General features: G+C 49.1%; 1 protein-coding gene across 4 annotated transcripts in view; it reads left to right on the forward strand.

The window, feature by feature from the left end:
* Positions 1-204: 204 nt before the first annotated feature.
* The window catches only part of SNX29 (sorting nexin 29), a 496622-nt gene continuing 476742 nt past the window's right edge, over positions 205-20084 (forward strand). For all 4 annotated transcript variants that reach the window (XR_008294767.1, XM_027043227.2, XM_053213859.1 and 1 more), the window contains exons 1-2: positions 205-351; positions 18395-18459. Coding sequence is in view for 3 of the 4 variants with exons in the window: in XM_027043227.2 (XP_026899028.1) it covers positions 345-351; positions 18395-18459 (72 nt within the window). In the remaining variant the exon portion in view is untranslated. The remainder of the gene's footprint in view (positions 352-18394; positions 18460-20084) is intronic.

Genomic DNA, 20084 nt, shown 5'->3' on the forward strand with positions numbered 1-20084 from the left:
TCAGCTCCTATTACTCTCTGGAAAGGTGTTGGCCCATTTCTCGTGGCCTGGCCACGGTCTCCCGACGGGGCTGTGGGCCCAGGAGGAAAGCGTTGCTCTCGCACCACCGCGTGGCCCTGCGGGCGCCTCTGACCCGTCCCGGCCCCCGCCACACCACCTCCCCGCCGGCTCCCCTGTTTACCTTCCGGGTCGGTGGGCGGGGCGGCGGCGGCGGCGGCGCTCCACTTCCGGGGCGGGGCGGGCGGGCGGGGCGGCGCGCTGTCTCCCGGCCTGTCTGGAGCCCGGCGGCGGCAGTGGCGGCAGCGGCGGCAGCGCGGCGCAGGCACCGGCCCGGGAGCAGCACCATGAGCGGTGAGTGGCGGCCTCGCCGCTGTCACCCGGCCGAGCCGCCCCGGCTCCCGCCGCTCCAGCTGCACACTCCGGCCCCCGAGCCCCCGCGTCCCGCCCGCCCGCCGGCCGACCCCTGTCCCGTCGCTCGCAGACCCCTGTGTACGCCCGGGGGCTGGACCCTGGTCACCTGCACTTCTCTGGCGACCCGAGCCCAGGCACTCCCAGCCCCCAGCCTCCCGTCCACCACTTAGCCCGCTCCTGGACACCTGTCTCCAGACCTGCAGTCTCTCCCAGCGCTCCGACCCCCGTGCCCAGTCACCACTCTCCCCGTCCTCAGTCCCCCGGGTCTCAGTCCCTCCTAACTCCTGGACGCCCCCAGTCCCAGCTTCAGCTCCAGGGCCCTCTGCTCCCTCATCATTCCCGCTTCCCAGGCCCCGTGTGTGCGGTCCCTCCAATCCAGGCAGGCAGGGAGGGTGTCGTCTCCAGACACTCTTAGCTTGCTGGCCCCTGAGCCCCGAGCCCCCGTGGCTGTCGGTCCCCAGAGGACTGTGAGTGCTCCAGCCTCTTTGTCTTCCCCGCGCCTCCCATTCCCTTGCGCCCTGTCCCCCGGTGCTTTGCTGTCCCAGTCCCCAGTGGTTCCCAGTTACTCGCTCAGTTTCCCTACTGGCCCTTGCTTCTTACATTTTGGTTATTATTATTATTATTATTTGTTTCATACTCCCGCCCCTTTCACTTCTTTTCCTAGCTCCTTTGAGGTCTCCTTGGCCCTGTCCTGCACCCCCTTCCCTTCTGGTTCCACACCGAACCCATCTGGGGACCAACGCGTCGCAGGTCCTAGCCCACCCCCCTCCCGCCCGCAGGGAGGGGTGTGGTTTTGGTGGGGAGGCCGGCAGTGGGAGGGAGGTGGGTGTGGACAGCTCGTCCTCGGTGTTTCTGAAGTTTAGTCCCTAGACTTGGACGCGTGTTCTCAGCCCTTCTCTGAAGCGGTCTGTCGGTGTTTTGGTGCTAAGTCATTCCTGGGTGGTGGTGGACGTTCAGAGTGACTCCGGGAAGCCTCTCAGCCCGCCCTGACTGGGATCTGCATTTTCTTAGGAGGATCCGCCTACCCTCTCCCTGCCTGTTTTCCTCTGAACTGTGGGATTGCCTCTTAAGTGTCCCTGCATTCCCCCCCCCCCCCCCCCCCCCCGCCCGTAGCCCTAGCCTTTCACCCAGGCATTTCTGGAGTTTGGGGGGTGGGGGCAAAGAGGTGAGGATGTGTCTCTCTTAGTTTTTAACGTTTGAGTTATCTCCATGGGTCACTTTTTTTTTTTTTTTTTTTTTACAAGACATGCGCCTTTTGTTTTGCCTTTCAGAGCAAGATGTGTGAAATTGTTGGTCCTGGTGAGGGAGCTGGGAAGGGGGTTTCCTGGGAGATAGGCCAGCTTCTGTTGTCAGAGCAAATGATTTTTGGCCTAATTAAAGTTTCTGGCCCCTGAATGTCAGTGATCCTGCAGCAAAGATGTGATGAGCTGGTTTCCACCCAGGAGATAATACACGCTGGTGTTAAGTGTGGGCCCTGGATGGAGCTAGACAGCCTGAGTTCAAATCCTGACTCTGCTATAAAAAGCTGTGTGATTTGACCATTCTGGAAGTCCCAGCAAAATAGGGGTAGATAATAGTACCTGTCACCTAGTCGTGTTGCGATGACTAAATAACTCTACCGGGTTATTGGTACTGTGCTTCGTGTGGTGTGTAGATGGGAACTTAGTGCGGTTGTTGTGGAGGTAAGGACCCAGCCGAGGTTCAGGTGGGGTGATTTTCTGACCCAGCTCTGAGACAAGGGCTGGGACTAAGTACGCCTTGAAAACCTCTTGCTTTTAATATAACCAAGGAGACTGTGCCTCAAATTCTGGACCATTCTCGGGCCTTGATCCCAGGTGCCAGTGAAATTGACAAGCCAAGGGAAATTGATCAAGGTAGCCTTCAAAAGCCAACTTAATACCAAAGATAAGGACGTTTTAAAATTTATTAAAAAAAATCATTACAAAAGGAAACCAACAGATGGCTTTTTAAGGAAGCAGTGTTCAGGATGGATGACAGCCTTCTTTTGGAAAGATTGTGATTGAGGCTGAAAAAATGGTTGCTGAGGGCAGAAGGGAAGTCCGAGGTATTTTCAATTTTTTTCTTTCCCCTAGTTTTATTGGCAAATAATTGACATACATCACTGTAAGTTTAGGGTGAGCAGCGTGATTGCCATTTATTGTGAAATGATTACCTTGATGGGTTCAGCTAACATCCATCTTCTTTGGATACAATAAGAAAATAAGAACATTTTTCTCTTTGCGATTAGAGCTCTTAGGATTTCCTGTCGTAGCTCTTTTCCTAGATATCGTACAGCTGTGTTGACGTGTTGTCCTTGACATCTCTAATGCTTACATATCTTATAACCGGACTTCTGTAACTTTTGACCCCCATTCTCCAATTACCCCTTCACGTTTCTTTTTTTTTTTTTTTTAATTTTTTTTAATGTTTATTTTTGAGAGAGAGAGGGAGAGACAGAGCACGAGCGGGGGAGAGACAAAGCGAGACACAATCCGAAGGAGGCTCCAGGCTCTGAGCTGTCAGCACAGAGCCCGATGTGGGGCTTGAACCCATGAACTGTGAGATGGTGACCTGAGCCAAAGTAGGACCCTTAACCAACTGAGCCACCCAGGTGCCCCGCCCCCCTTCACGTTTCTTGAGAATACAGTTAAAACAAGGTTTTCTCACCCTTGGGGTTGATGATTGGGCACCATAAAATAATGTTGCATGGAAGTATGTCTTCTCTTCCCTCTGTCCTTCCTTTTTTTTTTTAATAGAAAATTTCAAACATCTCTAACGTGGAGAGAATAGTCTAATGAGCACTTACCATCTCATGATCACTTCCCCTTTGTACCTATTTCTTACTTCTGTCCCCAGTTTATTTTGAAGCAAATCCCAGACACTGACTGGATCCTTTCATCTGTTACTATTTTAATGTGTATCTCTAACATATTGGGACTCTTTTAAAAAAAAAATATAGCTCAATTTCATTATCATACCTGTAAGAAATTAGCAGTAATTCATTAACAGCAGATATTCAAGATTCAAATTTCCATGATTGCCTTATAATTTTAGAGTTTTTTTTTTTAAGACTCAGGATCTAAACAAGGTTTAAACAATGCAGATTGTTGTGTTTTTTAAGTCTTCAAATCTCTCTCTCTCTCTTTTAGTTTAATTGCTATCTTTTTAGTGTTTAGTATATTCACAGAGTTGTGCCTGCATCAGCATAATCGGATTTAGAACTTTTTCATCAGTCCAGAAAGAAACGCTGTACCTCTTAACTGTGGTTCCTCATTCTCCCTCCCCTTAGCCCCAAGCAACCACTAATCTACTCTACCTATGGATTTACCTATTGCCAATATTTCATATAGATTGAGTCACACAATATGTAGCCTTTTGTGTCTGGCTGTTTTCACTAAAAGTATCCTTCTAAACTTTGCCACAGTGTAGCATGGAACTCAGGTTCATTCCATTTTGTGTTTGAATAACATCTCATTGTTCTGTTTTGTTTAGCCAGTCTTCAGCTGATGGACATTTGACTTGTTTCCACTTTTTGGCCCCTTTAGGAATAATGCTGCTGTGAACATTCATGTACAAGTTTTTGTGTGAGCATATCTTTTTATTTCTCTCGGGTCGATATCTAAGAGTAGAATTGCCTGTCCCGTCTGAGGAATGGTCAGACAGTTTTCCAAAGCAGCTGCACCATTTTCCATTCCCACTAGCGCTGCATGAAGGTTCTGGTTTCTTCACACCTTTGCCAACAGCCTTTTGATTATAGCCATTCTGAGTGGGTGTGAAGTGGTGCCTTTTTGTGGTTTTGATTTGCATTTCCCTAATGATCAATGATGTTGAGCATATTTTCATGAGCTTATTGGCTGTTTGTGTGTATCTTCTTTGGAGAAATGTCTGCTCAGATTCCTTTGTCCGTTTTTAAATTGGGTTGTTTTTATTGTTGACCTGTAAGAATTCTGTATAGTTTCTGGGTACAAGTCCCTTAGATGTATTACTTATAAAAATGTCTCCCATTTTGTGTGTGTGTTTTAACTTTCTTGATATTGTCCTTTGAAGCAAAAAATCTTTTTTTTAGGGGTGCCTGGGTGGCTCAGTCGGTTAAGCATCTGACTTTAGCTCAGGTCACGATCTCACAGTTGGTGAGTTCAAGCCCCGTGTTGGGCTGTGTGCTGACAGTTCACAGCCTGGACCTTGCTTTGGATTCTGTGTCTGCATCTCTCTCTGCCCCTCCCCTACTCCTGCTCTGTCTCTCTCTGTCTCTCTCTCTCAAAAATAAATAAACATTAAATTTTTTTTAATTTTTTTAAACTAATAGGTTGCCGTTTCATCTGTCTTTTTACCCCTTGCAATTTTTGATGAAGGAAATATTTCATGTCTTTGTGGGATTTTGCTGATTGCATCCTTTTGGTGTGGTTTGACATGTTTCTCAGTCTCTTGTATTTCCTGTAAATTGGCAATTAGAGTCTTCTGTATTTTGTAGTTGAAAACGTTTGAGTCAGAGGTCAGCTGGTTTCAAGGCCAAATGCATTAAGCGCAAATAACCAGGAAGTGGAATGCCTAGGTAATGCATACACAAGATAAATGGGTGTCGTGAGGCTGAACAACCCTGATGACCATTAACAGGGTAGATGAGACATATATGTGGTATGGTCACATGATGGAAAACCTCAAAGATGTTAAAAGGAATAAAATGGATTTATACATATTACTGTGGCTATATCTCAACATTAACGTTCTCTAAAAAGAAGCAGAGTGCAGAAATATACCAAAATATATACCTTGATGCACATTAAACCATGTGTATGAAACAGTGTTTGTGGATTCGTATGTGTGTGTAGAGGTAACATAGCCAGTAGGAAGGATGCCTGCTACGTGTGGGTGGTTGTCGGAGGTTAATAGCTGGTCATGATTTATTTGTTTCTCTTTAAAGAATCCAGTAGGTAGGAATACTTACTTGATGACCAGCCTGCGAGAGCTAAGGAATTATGATTGCCAGATAATTCTTCTGCTCTTATTTAGAAAGTAGAACTTGAAGGACCAGAAAGTCATGATTCTCAAGCTTTTTTTTTTTTTTTTTTGTAAGACTGTTTGAAGGACCTTGTGCTCATTTCCATCAGTAATTAGTCTGTCAAGGATCTTTAAGTTAGTTAAGACGCTAAAAACCCCGTTTCAAGGGTGGGGAAAGCTAAACCTAGAGAGGTCACATATGTCCGAGTTTGGGGCTTCGTGGGTCATTTGCTGCTGTTTCTTGCCTGATGTTTATGTACATTTTGGCAGCTTTATCTTGTTTTTCTGGAATGTTGAGGCTCATGGTTTTCTCTTTGGCATTGACTGGGTTATTTTCAGCAGTAGCTTGTGTTTGGGATGAAGAATCAGCTGAAGCGAGTGAATGGAAAAAAAGAATGTGTGTGGTTTTCATTCAAAGAAAAAGTGATGATATCAACTTTTTTCCCCTCTAATGAAGGCATTGGGTTGATCTGTTATGGCAGATTGCAAGAAGTAAGTGTTCTACCATCAGCAAATATTTGACCATGTCCTGTGCTAGTAAGTGGCAATGGACTAAAACCCATTGACATCACCTTTCCTGCTTCAATAGGAAATTAAGTTCTTAGAGTTCTTAAAATATGGGAAGTAAAATCTAAGGATCTGTGGCCTTCTCTGAATTCTGGCAAATGTAAACATGATTCTAGATAAAGGATAAAGTGCCTTCCATCCCACTGCCATCTTGTCTCAATGGGGGTGAAAAGTGGTTCTCGAGAGAGAAAGAACTTTTAATGTTATGTGGAAAACACAGATATGTATGCAGTATGTAAACAGATATACACTGTATTTGCGGTATTGAAAGTTCATGGAGGGATGATTAAAAAAATGTCTGAACGAGATCTGAAGGGGGAAGGTAACGAATAAAGGGTTGAGAAACACTGATAAGAGCTGAAGTAATTTTACCATTACTGTAGAAATTTGCATTTTGCTTTTACCCTTAACATTTTTGGGTAAAGCTTTGCCACATTGCTACATGGTCTTTGTATTGATCACTTTTATAGGCTTCATAATCCATCAATCCATCTATCTGCTTGTAGTATAATTTTTTAAAAACATGTGTTTTTAAATTTATTTTTGAGAGAGAGAGAGAGAGAGAGAGAGCATGAACAGGGGAAAGGCAGAGAGAGAGAGAGAGAGAGAGAGAGAGAGAGAAAGAGAGAGAGAGAGAGAGAAAGAGAGAGAGAGAGAGAGAAAGAGAGAGAGACACAGAATCTGAAGCAGGCTCCAGGCTCTGAGCTGTCAGTGCAGGGCCGGATGCGGGACTTGAACTCACAAACTGTGAGATCATGACCTGAGCTGAAGTCGGCTGCTCAACTGACCAAGCCATCCAGGTGCCCCACATGTAGCGTAATTTTTAAACCATAATATTTGATTCTACTTTTGGAAACTTAGCTTATTTTCCCTTTTCTTTCTTTTTTTGGTTCTTATTATAAATAATGATGCAGTGAATGTTTTTGTTCAAGGTAGTGTTCTTTCCTTTTGATTGATATGTCCTTAGGATGATTTCCCTGAAGTAGCTGTAACATGGAAATGTGGATAGTTCTTGATTTCGAAGTGGTTGCAGTAACTTGAAATGCTGCTGGAAGGCGTGAGGGCTCGGGTGGCCACAGAGCCTGGCCGGAATTTCAGGGTTCAACATTCAGCAGACATTTACCGAATGACAGTTTGATGCTTCATCCGTCACTTAGCAGAGGGCTGCACTGTTGGTGTCTGTGGAAGCACATGGAATGAATGGACCAAAAGGTTTTGTGGGAGTAACGGACATGTCAGCCAGGACTCCTCAGTTGCCTGTGGCAGAAGTTGATCTGGGAAAAGCTGGAGTTTAAAACATCTTGCAATGGAGAGGTCTAGGGATAGGACTGTCCTCAGGCCCAGTTGCATTCTGGTGCTGAGAGCATCATCAGGACGACCTTTCTGTCTGTTTCGAAACTCCACTTTCCTCTTGGTTGGCTTCTCCTCCAGCAGCCTCTGTCTACCCCGTAGAGGCAAGATGCCTGCCCGCAGCTCTCGGGTCACAGCCTACCGTGTAGCAACACCCAAGCAGAGGGTGGGCCTCTTTCCCAGTTGCTCCCGCAGAAGCCCTGGGGCTGACTCACAGCAGTCTGGCAGGCTATGTGGTCATCCTGGAACCCATCACTGTGGCTCTTGTTGGCCGGGTCTGGGTCGCACGCCCAGTCCAGAGCCCGAGGGTGGCATCTGACTACTTGTTGTCTGGATAGAGGAGGAACTGGCGGGAGAGGGCTGTGAGGAAGGTGGGTTGTGAGCAGAGACCTGAGGGAGGGGAAGGGTTGCTCCTGAGTTTTGCTCTTGAGCAGCTGAAGGGGGGGTAAGCCTTGCCTCTCACTGAGCTGGGGAGGGTGGCGGAACATCAGTTTGGGGCGTGGGCGGTAGCAGTCGGAAGCCTTAGGGGGAGTGAGGACTCTTCCTGGGCCCTGACTTCTGCTTGCCTCTCTGGGAGCCCTCCAGGGGTCTGGCTCTGGTGCTTTGCCCGTCCGTCCCTGCAGCGCCCTGCTGGGCTGTGCTCCCTCCAGGCTTTACTTGGAGGGAACCTTGTCCATTGCATCTTATTTTTCCTTGCCTGTCTGCATGTTTTAGGATCTGCTCTTTTCTCCCTCGTCTTAAAAAATAAATACATAAAAAATAAAAAAGCAAAAAACCCCAAATGACTTTAAAGATGATTGTGAATACATGGAATATCCCTATAGACATACCTTCCAAGAACATTAGGATATTTAGATTTTTAGTTATTGCACTTCTGTCTCTGCTCAGTGCATATGCATTTTACATAATTGCCTTGAGTCTACATCTGAATTAGTGTTTCCACTTACATTATAGCATTTATCCATGTGTCTTCCTGTCACCGTTATTTAAAAAGGCTGCATAACGTTCCACCAAATGGATGTACCATTGTAGGAAAAGAGAGTAAGTTCCATTTATGATGTTCAAGGATAGAATTGGCAAGCGTTTTCTGTAAAGACCCAGATAATAAATATTTTCTGCTTTGTAGGCCATCTGGTCTCCATCCCAACTACTCATCCCTGTTGGAGTATAAAAGCAGCAGAGGCAATCAATAAATGAAAGGATGTGGCTGTGTTCCAATAAAACTTTATTTAGAAGAACAGGCAGCAGCTGGATTTGCTGTGTTTGCTGACCCCCGTTCCAGAATACCCCGGGAGGAGTCTGAGTGCCCCTGATGCTGTGCTTGGGCTGTTACTGTGGCCTAGTGGGATAAAGTTGGGACTCAGTCCTGGATTGAACTCCCTGTGGAAGGACCTGAGCATGTTCTGGAACTTCTCTGACTCTTAATTCCCTCATCAGAAGATGCAAGTTAAAGCAAGCGATGGACCTGTAGTTCCTTGGTATCTGGAACATAGAGGAACTGGTGAAATAGTCACTTCTTCCGTTTCTCATTTCCCCTCTTCCTCCTCTTTAGCTTAGTTTCCAGGGTGTCAGGAAGGTATTGGGATGGTTTGTTAACTTTTTGTGTGGACTTCCCCCTTGCTCTTTGGAACCTACTGCTGCCATACGTTGTTGGCAGTGAGTGCTGTGTGTGCCTGCTTCCCCACACTTTACCGGCAGCAGAGAATTGCATCCTCAGTGTTCCTTGGTGAATTGAGTAGTTATATAATGGCAACATGTGGCAGCTAATTTGGTAGGTTTATAATTTGCATTTCTCCAGCCGTGACGGAAGATTCATTTTCCCTTCAGAGTGCTTGCACAGTGCCGTTATAGTGTTTTTTTGTAAGCAGAGACTGGCAAACTGTGCCGGGCACCTGTGTTAACGTTAATAAAGTTTTATTGGAACACAAGCACATCCGTTCATTGACTCTCGATCACAACTGCTTTCGCTGTCCGGTGGCAGAATTGAGTGGCCGTGACAGAGAGACCTTATGGCTTGCAAAGCCTAAAATATTCGCCATCTGTTCTTTACGGAAAATGTTTGCTGAGCCCTGCTCTAGAGTGAATTCTTTGCCTGTTGATGAATATGCTGTTGACTTAGTCTTTGGTCTTAGACATCACAAGGCCACTTGGATGGCCTGAGGCCATCTCTCTGCCTTGAAGCGGAGCCTGCCCCTTTCCATTGTGTGGTGACGACACTCTGTCCTTTTGTCCTGGCCCAGCTGTGCCACTTTACCCCACAGTACAGGGAGCTAGCGCCTGGACTTTGGGGAAGAATGGAGTCTGTTTTATCCCTTCGTGCGCAAACGCTGAGCAGACAGAACGGCTGCTTCACTCCACCCGTTACCCCCGCGTGGGGCTGCTGCCGTGTCCTGGCTCGCTGCGTCTTCTCCATTTAAAGCAGCCACTTGGGGAGCCACAGAACCTACCCCCAGAGCCCTGAATCGACCACTGTTGAGCTCCTTCCATGAGTGGGGGCATATTGACGCTGGCTCCCCCCTGAGCGAGAAGGCTCACAGTCAAGGATAGGCGTGTGCCAGGAGATTTCTGATTCCCCATAATCCTTTGTGTGGTGGCGATTATACCAGGGGTGTGGTGTGGCTGCAGGGTCGTGGGGACACCCTGTAGAGAGCAGTGTATTGTGTCGGGGCAGGGAGGTTTCTCACAGAAGGTGACACTTGAGCCGGCCACTGGGAGGTTGGTTTGTCTTTAGTGGCCCTTTGTGGAGTCCCTTTGCCTGTATGCAAGCTGGGCTGCCCAAGGTTAGCCTGATCTTGCGGAGGCTGGAAGGCCTGGGTGTTGGGGTCCAGTGTTGGGGCATTCTTCCTGGGACAAGGGATCGATATCTCCAAACCTCGGTTCCTTTATCCGTTAGGAAGGGGTCACGAGCACACATCTCATGGGTGGATATAAAGGTTTAATGTGTATCTCAGAACAGAAGATTTGTAGCAGATCTGGCCCCTGGGTGTCTTGTGTCTGGTTCAGGCAGAGGTGGCTGAAACACTGCTGTAAAATTAGGTGCCAACTGATTGACGTGAAGACCTGAGTTTCTGTCTCCTTTGAAAAACCACAAGATGGGGCAAGTGCAGTTGGTGTTGCTGTGCGGTGCTGTCCCCTGTGCGGTGCTGTCCTCCGGAGCCCGGTAGCAGCTGCCGTCTCTCCAGAGGCACCCCTCAGTCCCTTCCTGTCCCTCTTTTCTGCCCTCCCTGCCCACTGCACTCATTTCCATCCTGCGCCTGACCTTGGAGGCGTGGGGGTTGGGAGGGAAGATCTGATGTTGGGCTTGTACATGCCTCTCTGGCCTATACGAGGCCGCCCTTTGTGCCCATTCTCTCTTGCTTCCGCTTTGGAGTGGTGGTGGGTTTTTGGGCATCGTGGAAACTAAACAAACAACGGCACTAAACTCTCCACTGGGCTGAGAGGGCCAAGCATCCTGTATGCCTGCAAACATGAGCGAGCCGGCCTTGCAGCGGTGGCCACGCGTTGGTGGTGTACCTGTCCCTTGCCAGGCTCTGATGTGGGCCGTTGGTTATAGGGTGAGGGAAGATTAAGGGGTGGGTCTGGTCTATAGTCTTCCGGAAATCCCTAACGTGTAACCGTCTTACTGCTTACTGGGTAGCCATAACGTCTAGAAACGCAGACAGTGTTGTGTTAATTTTTAAAACCTCCATCTGATTAATTCTGCTAGGGCAGTGGTTGGCAAACTATGGCCCGTAGGGCAAATCCAGCCCAAGGCCTGTTCTTGTAAACAGCTATGCTCGTTCCGTAATGTATTATCTCTGGCTGCTTTTGAGATGTCAGAGCAGAGTTGAGGAGTTGGGACCCCATGACCCACAAAGCCTAAAATGTTTACTGTCTGGCTCTTGACGGAAAAAGTTTGCTGACCTCTGTCCTGGGGCACATTAAAGGTGCAGGTTTATTCAGTGAAAACCAGAAATACAAATCATCTGAGACAGCCCATCACATGCTTAGGACTTGATAGAAACTCATTGTTAGCTGCACTTTTGCAGGGTGCGTTGCATGAACAACTCATATAATATCACTGAGTGTATCGTGTGTTTGTTGTATAAGATCACTCAGTCATTTGCTGCCACCTGTGCCGCTGTGTAGGTAATCGGTGCAGGGTGAAGGCCATGGGAACAGAAGGGCACAGGGCCACAGCCCGGAGCAGCAGTCACAGCAGGGCTGGCTCTCCCGTGAAGGAAGAGCTGTGCTGGCAGCTGGAAGCATGTGCAGGCGCGGGCGTGGCTTTTGGTAAACTTGCGGGGAGATATTCTGACATCCTCGCATGCTGTAAGAATTGTACAGATGAGGGGCACCCGGGGGGCTCAGTCGGTTAAGCATCCAGCTCTTGGTTTCCGCTCAGGTGAGGATCTCACAGTTTTGTGGGTTCAAGCCCCACGTCAGGTTGTGCGCTGAAGGTGTGGAGCCTGCTTGGGATTCTCTTTCTCTCTCTCTCTCTGCTCCTCCCCTACTGTCTCTCTCAAAATAGATAAATAAACTTTACAACAAAAGAATTGCACAGATGAGAAGAAAAGACTAACTTGGTGGGGCAGTTGCTGGATATGTCCTTGAGCAGATGAGAGGAGACAGGAGTCAGAGCACAAGTGGAGGTTTCAGTTATTTAGCCTCTCAGAGCCTCAGTTTCTTCATCTCTGAAGTGGGATAATCACATGTACTTTCAGGAAGAATTTCCTAATTGCAGCATTGCTGACAGGCCAGATAACTCTGCCGTGGGGGCCGTCCTGTGTGCTGTCGGAGGTTTAACAGCATCCCTGGCCTCCACCTGCCCCGTGCCCCCTCCGACTTGTGCCGACAATATCTGCAGACATTGCCCAATGTCCCGTGGTGAAGGCAATATCACCCTGGTTGAGAGCCACGTATCTCCACCCACCGTTCGTAGGGCCCCTCGTAACCAAACCTCTCAGAACTTGCTTTATTGGACTGTGCCTGTTCCCCGTTATTAGGCTGATGATGCAGAAGTGAAGGACTTCTTAGCGTCAGACCCCCTCAGTGGAACCAGAAATATGGAAGGGAAGTGAGGCGGGGGCTGGGTGCTGCTATCTGGAGTCCTTTTGCCCTCCTGCCCCCCCCCCCCCCTTAACAATTATTAAACCAACCATTTCAAAGTGAACAATTCACTGGCATTTACTACATTAATGATGTCGTGTAACCAGCATCTCTGTCTAGTTCCAAAAGATTTTCATCACCCCAAAGGAGACCCTGGACTCATTAAGCACTTGTGTTCTGTCTGTGTGGTTTTACCTATTCTAGTTCTTTCCATCTTTTAAAGCACAGCTCAAGTTCCTACTTTTTTAGTAAGCCTCCCTGGGCCCTGGCAGAATGGCAGTGCAGCATGGTACAGGGAGCACTAGTCCAGGAGTCAGGCAGACCAGGGGCTTAGCCTCTGTTGCACCACTGATTTTGCCACGTGACCTTGGGCAGAATTCCTGGCATGCAGCGGGCACCCAAAGAACATTGCCCTTTTCTTGCCTTCCAAGTACCTGTTCAGTGCATTGCAAGGATTAGCCTTCAACCAGAGAAATACTTGGCGTGACTTTACGTCTGCCGCTGCATGGAGAGCCAGGGAAATACTACTGTTTGAGTGTGTATGTGGTCTTGATCAAATGACCTACCTCCTCTGAGAGTGGCACCTTTATTTAACCTTGACCTCCAGGGTCCTTGCAAGGATTAGAGAAGGAATGTACATAGAGTTCCTGGTATATCTTGATTGTTTTCCCCTCCCTAGAGTCCATGGGGACTTTATCACTTTTATCCCCCTCAGGGCAGTGAGCACAGAGGCCTGGATTGCGTAGCTTCCCCGTGCTTCAGAGAGAAAGCAGCCAGTTGAAAGCATTTCTTAGAGCCAGATGTCTGACACCCCTGGGGGGTATAGGGCTGTCAACAGCAATAATAATAGCTAACATGTAAAAAGTGATTGGTGTAGACTAGGCACTGTTTTAGGTGCAATGTGGATGCTTATTTATTGAATAGATCTAGGAGGTGCAGAGAGGATAAGTAACTTACCTATGGTCACATAGCCAGTGGTAAGGAATCTGGGCTATCCCATTCTTTTTCTTTTCTTCCTTTTTTTTTTTTTTTAATGTTTATTTATTTTGGAGAGCGAGACTGAGTGCGAGTAGGGGAGGGGTAGAGAGAGAGGGAGATACAGAATTGGAAGCAGGCTCCAGGCTCTGAGCTGTCAGCACAGAGCCTAACGTGGGGCCCGAACCCATGAACCGCGAGATCATGACCTGAGCTGAAGTCTTAACCGAGGGAGTTACTGAGGCGCCCCTGGGCCTTCTTAACCCCTGCTCTTTCTCCCTAGGAAGTAACTGAAGGCTGGAGGTTTGTGGTGGAAATTGATTTGGGATCCTGAGGACTCTAAACACTAAAAACAACAAAGATGCACATACACATGTCATATCTGTGTTAGAGCCTCAGAGGATCACTGCATGTCTCCGACAGTTTTGTGGCCCCCTGGGGGTATTCCCTGGGGTACCTTTCCATTTTCTATTTTCATTTTGATAGTGATCTACCAAGAAATTCAAAAGAAGCCTGTTCTGGCCCTTGTGGTCAAGGGCGTGGACTGAGGGCTGCCCTTGGAAAAGGCAGAGAGCAGGAAGGCTGGGGCTTGCTTCACAGAGAATCACAGAGAAATCCTTGCTGAGTCGGCAGTGGGGCTGTGACTGCAGGTTTGTTACAAGGCTTGAAAGCCAGCAAGATTTAGCAGACGGCCGAGCCAGGAGCTAGTGGACTTGAAACCGAATCTCTCCTTGAGAACTTCCCATGAGACCAGCCTTGGGTGCTCCCCACTGAGCCTCAGGGCTCCGGTGAATGGAGCCACTTTATCTGTGTCAAGGGTTAAATGTCCATCCCTTAATGGCACCCCCCGCCGCCCTTCTTCACTGGAAGAAGGCAGGAAGGACCCTGGTGGCATAGATTCTTCTGCCTGCCTTGTCTCCACCAGGGCCCCATGTTCCAGACTGCAGAGTTAGGAGAACATGATCTCATGCAGAAACCAGTGCCCAGAGAAGGGAAGTGAGTGTCCCTGTCACATGGCCAGCAAGCAGCCCTATGGAGATAACTCATGATGCCTTGTGACTTTCCACTGGTGCCCCTTCCACTGCTCCTCAGGGCCGTGGCCTCCCGGGCACCCCCTGCAGTGGCTGCATGCCCCCAAGGCTGCCTGGGCTCCCTTTGCCCTACGACACTCTGTTCTCTGAGTCCGCAGTTAGGGCCAGCGTGGCCACAGGTGCCTCTTCTGAGGTCAGGATGGTGTCACACAAGTGCAATTCTTACCCGCAGAGGGATTACAGCCAGGAAGGGTGAATGGAGGGCTGAGGCCCGCACAACCTCAGATCGGTCCTCCGTAGTGAACAGACCTTTTTTCGCACCACAAAGAGAGCCTTTGCAAGGTAGGGCAGAGGAGGCTGCTGACATCTCATCTAGGAAAAGCAGTGGCTCAAGACACTGTAGAAGAGATATGGGATCATCATGCCTGTCAGGAAGCATAGGCTGTGACGTCCTTGCTGTTCAGGTGTGGGTCAGGAACCAGCGGCCTCAGCATCACGGGGAGCTCGTGAGAAATACCAAATTCCAGGCCCCACCCAGAACTGCCGAATCAGAACCTGCCTTTGGACAAGACCCCAGGAGATTTGTGTGAATCCAAAAACTTGAGAATCACTGTGCTAAAAATGACCAGTAGCACGATGATGGAGATTTTTATTTTCTTGGCACATTTTTTTCTCCTGATTTGTTTTTTACTGTGGTAAAATACACGTAACAAAATTCACCATTGTAACCACTTTTTTCAAAAAAAATTTTTTTTCACGTTTATTTATTTTTGAGACAGAGAGAGACAGAGCATGAGTGGGGGAGGGTCAGAGAGAGAGGGAGACACAGAATCTGAAACAGAATCTGACACAGAATCTGAGCTGTCAGCACAGAGCCCGATGCGGGGCTTGAAGTCACGGACTGTGAGATCATGACCTGAGCCGAAGTTGGACACTTACCCGACTGAGCCACCTAGGTGCCCCTTTTTAATATTTATTTTTGAAAGAGCGTGAGCACGTGCACATGCATGAGTGGGGGAGGGGCAGAGAGAGGGAGACACAGAACCCGAAGCAGGCTCCTGGGTCTGAGCTGTCAGTACAGAGCCCATCCTGGGGCTTGAAGTCAGGAGCTGTGAGATCATGACCTGAGCTGAATTTGGACGCTCAACTGACGGAGCCACCCAGGCACCCTGCAGTATTTATCTTTTTGGGGACTTAGCATAATGTCCCCGAGGTTCATCCATCTAGCAGATTGCAGAATTTCCTTCCTTTTTACAGCCGAATAACAATGCATTGTGTAGACAGGCCACATTTCGCTTATCCCTTCATCTGTCGATCGACACTTGGGCTGTTTCACATTTCAGCCACTGTGAGTGATGCTGCTGTGAACATGGGTGTACAAGTATCTCTTCGAGACCCTGCTTTCAATTCTTTTGGGTGTCTACCCAGAGGTGGAATAGATGGGTCATGTGCTAATTCTATCGCATAAATTACTTTTATGATAAAAGAAAATGGCAAGGGCATTTCGGGGTGGAAAGCCTTGTCGAGTTTCCGGCTGGCACTGCCCAAGGCCAGGTAGCGTTGTTGGATGCATCACTCGGAAGAAGGAAGAAGGAGAGCCCGACTTGTCCGTCCTGGCGTTAGAGAAGAGCGGGAGCCAAACATGTTAAACAAAGAGTAGGATTTGTTGACAGACACAGGTATCAAGAGAGCTGTTTGGGGGGTCTTGGGCAGGTGGCATCTTCAGGCGTCCTGAATGATGCTTCATCATGGCCTTGTGAGGTGGGAATGACATGGAGGCCATCCTTTCTCAGAGCCCTCCAGAAAAAATAACAGTGGCACAGTTCGGGAAGTCAGTTGTATCACCGTGTGTCCGTGACTGGCTTTATCTCTGGGTCTGGAGTGAGGCAGCAGCCTTGTGTGGTGGCCTGGACATAGACTCTGGAGGGGCATGGTCTTGACTGAGGATCACAGTTCCACCAAGTGGTATTCAGATGAGAGCAAAACCTACCCCAAGCCTGTGATTTTGGTCCGAGAGGCCCTTTGTAACCGGCTCCTGCCTGCTGTCTCCTCTTTACTTCCTCCTTTTGGCTTTTAGCTCAAGTCACAGCTGATTTCCTTCTGATCCTGGAAGACTAGAAACCAAGCTTGTTCCTGCCTCTGGCATCTACCCTGGCTGCCTGCTCTGCCTGGAATGCTGGGCTGCCGTAGCTCTCCAGGCTTGTTCCTGGTCCCCATACAGGGCTCAGCTCACCTGTCGGGTGGGTGGAGAGGCCTTCCACCGTCACCCTGGCGGCCGGGGCCTCTTGCTTCCTCCCTGTCTCATCACCCCATCTGCTTTTCCTCTGACTATGACTCTCTGACGTCCTCCCATTGTGGGTTTACTTAGGTGCTCTGGGTTTCTTCCCTAATAGAAGTTTTGCTCCATGAGAAGATGGCTCTTGTCTACCACTTAACTCTTGTGTCCACAGCACTTGGGACACTGCCTGGCACACGGTAGAAGTTAGATTAATACTGAGTGCATCGCCCACAATGCTGTTCTCCCTGAGCTTCACCTTCCCCGTCTGCGGTGTGGTGCCGGGGGGGGGGGGTCCCAATCCCTTGGTTGCAGGGTGGTTGTGGAAATTACAGGGTGTGATCATGCCGAGCACTGAGTGTAGCGGCTGGCACGCAGGAAGTGCTCCACACGCGGTCACAGTGGTGGTCAGCCCAGTGGCCCTGGCATGATTTGGATGAGTCGCTGACCGTCTGTGGGGTGATGCCCAGCTGGTACTCCCTGGTGAAGCCCGTGTTTAGTTGCCCAAGAGAGAAGTAGCTTGGTGGCACTTCCAGGCTTATGGCGTGGGGCGTCTGCTCTTGTACCTCTGAATTTGAGTCTCGTTTGAAATGACTCTGTTCTGTGTTTGGTGCGTCACAGTACGTAGCCGTGTCTCTGTTGATTGGGGTCCCTGGGCCTCGCAAGGGACTGCAGATGTAGCTCTGACAGGGTTCTGCTTGGTGCTTTAAAGTGTGCCTGCCTTTGACCCTCATAAATGGAAGTTGAGCACACGCTACGTGCATTGGTTAGGAATGCTTTTGGCCGCAAGTAACAGCCCGGCATACAGCGGTTTGAGCAAACAGGGTTGTTTGCTGTGTGAGAGAGAGGTGGGAGATTTCTGGTATTGGTTCAGCAGTGAAATGGCATCAGGGCTGGAGTCTCTGTGATTCCCTTGACCTTCCTTCCAAGCTTGTTGCTTCATGGCTGCCCGGTGATGCTCTGGCTCTCCCCAGGGTGTTTATGGTGAAGGCGTGAAGGATGGAAGGAGGAATGAAGCGATTACCATCTGTTCTTTGATCAGGAAGGCCTGGTTTCCCCAATGCCCAGGGCCCTCTGCTCTCTAAGGCCAGCCTTCCAAAAGAGGCTGAGAAAAGGAGTAATTTGGTTTTGCAGCTTGTACCGCAGGAAGTGGCCTGGGGAAAGGATGCTGGAGAGAGTGAGGTCAGCCAGTGGGCAGTGCCTGCCATACTAGGGAACCTCGGTTATAGTTACACTGTGGGTTCTCACCTGGGGGGGGGCAGTTTGTCCCCCGGAGGACATTTGGTAACATACGGAGACATTTTTGTTGCCACAACCAGGGTGTGTGTATGTGTGTGCACTCGGTATCTGGTGGGTGGAGGCCGGGGATGCTCCTAAACACCCTGCCGTTCACAGGGCAGCCCCACCACAGAGAATGATCCGGCCCAAATGTTAAAAGCGCCAAGGTGGGGTAACCCTGGGTTAGACTATGCTGGACATGTTCTTCAACTTCGGGGAATACTAGTTTAGCTGCTTTCCTGTGATGCCTAACAGGCAGATGGCCAGACTCCATTGTAATGATGTAGATTATTGGTACCTGGTCTTGTTGTTCTCGCAGAGGCGGCTGATGCTAGGTGGGGACAGCCCTATACCATGTGGCAGAAAGTCTCAATAAAAGGCTTACGTGCAACAGAACTAATGACGCCTTGTTGCATTTTAGGATCACAGAACAATGACTTGAAAAGACAGTTTCTGCTGGAGCGACTCCTGGATGCAGTGAAACAGGTAAGAGGGAAGCTCGCATTTGCCTCTGAGGTCGAGTAACGGTGCCAGGCAATTCACATGGGGTCATCTCTGCCCTTCCACGTGCGCGGACTTACTCCCACTTTCTGGGAGCAGTGAGGCTGGCGGTGTTCCCCAGGAAACGATAGGGCAGGTGAGGCAGTCCAAAGCAGCGAGGGAGGGGCGCCCGCGTCCTGACTTTCTGATACCTTTGGAGGCCCCCGTCCTTCGTGACGTCCCCGTGGGAGGAGCGTTGGTGTTGGTTTCGAAGTCTCCCTCCAGGCAGTTTGATGGCAACGCTTCCAGGAGCTGAGGTCGTGGTTGGAGTTAGCCCCTCCTGGGCACAAGAGCAGGGCAGACAGGAGGGAGGAAGCCTCGCCCAGGGTCCGGAGGGCCCTCCCGGAGGGCTCTCCTCAGTGCCGCTTTTGGCGTCCGGCTTTTGGCCGGGCCTGGAAGCAAGCTTTGGCTTAGGCTGGCATCAGCGTGCCGGCCTGGCCTGCGTGAGTCACACGTGCATCATTTAGTGCACGCTCGTCACGTGCCAGGCCCCCTGCTAAGCGCTCCCCGTTGAATCCTTCCCACCAGCCTCTGAGGCAGTTCGTATATTTAAGTATCTTTAATTCGTACATTTAAATATCTATATATTTAAGTGTATTTATTTTGAGGGGAGGGTGCGGAGGGGAAGAGAGAGGGGGAGAAAGAATCCCAAGCAGACTTTGCCCTGTCAGTGCAGAGCCCAGTGCAGGGCTTGAACTCACGGACCTGGAGATCATGACCTGAGCCGAAATCAAGCGTTCAGCGCTCAGCCGACTGATTCACCCAGGCGCCCCTGGCACCACTTTAAGTGTAGCCGTTGAACAGAAATAAATTGGAGCTGATGCCCAGAGCTGCTGTTATTATTATTGTTGTTAAATATTTTAGTGGGTGAAAGTGTACATATGGTTTTTAAAAATCAATCTTACTGACATATAATTGAGGCATGCAATAAAATACACTAATTTTAAGTATGCGGTCCCACGTGTTTTGACAAATACATCATTTAAATTCATTAATGCATTCATTCTTTGGATGAATAAGTTCCGGAATCTTGCGAGCCTGCTCCCCACAGGGGAGAGAGTGGCTGATGGCTGGGCGATATTGTGAATTGAATAGTGTAACTAAAAATGGCTAAGATGGTGAATTTTACGTTATCTATATTTTACCACAATTAGAAAAGAAAGAATGGTTTGCTTTCATCTGTATCCACCCTGGGTGAATTGTCATTCGGCACAACCAGATGACATGTTTGAGGCTTGAATCATGCTGCCATAATTTCCTAGCCAGTCATAACAACTCTGGGGCCCTTTCCAAAGGCACCCATCACCACAGATTTGTGTAAGTATTAATTGTCACCCGTGGGGAGCTCTGTGTTCAGACAGTCAGCTGCTGACACACAGAAGCTTCCTAGAAAATCTGCACAAGGCTGTGTACTTCAGTTTTCCTCTTAGCACTGTTTTCCCACACGCCTTCCTTCTGTGCAAGTGGGAGATAAAGGCTTCAGTAGGTGGCGGCTGGAAGGCTGCCTCACGTCTCGGCTTGACACCTGGGACAAGGGGACACCCCGCCTCGGTACCTGGAGTTTCTGGCCC

Source organism: Acinonyx jubatus, chromosome E3 (genome assembly GCF_027475565.1).
Source record: "Acinonyx jubatus isolate Ajub_Pintada_27869175 chromosome E3, VMU_Ajub_asm_v1.0, whole genome shotgun sequence".
Classification (NCBI taxonomy): domain Eukaryota; kingdom Metazoa; phylum Chordata; class Mammalia; order Carnivora; family Felidae; genus Acinonyx; species Acinonyx jubatus.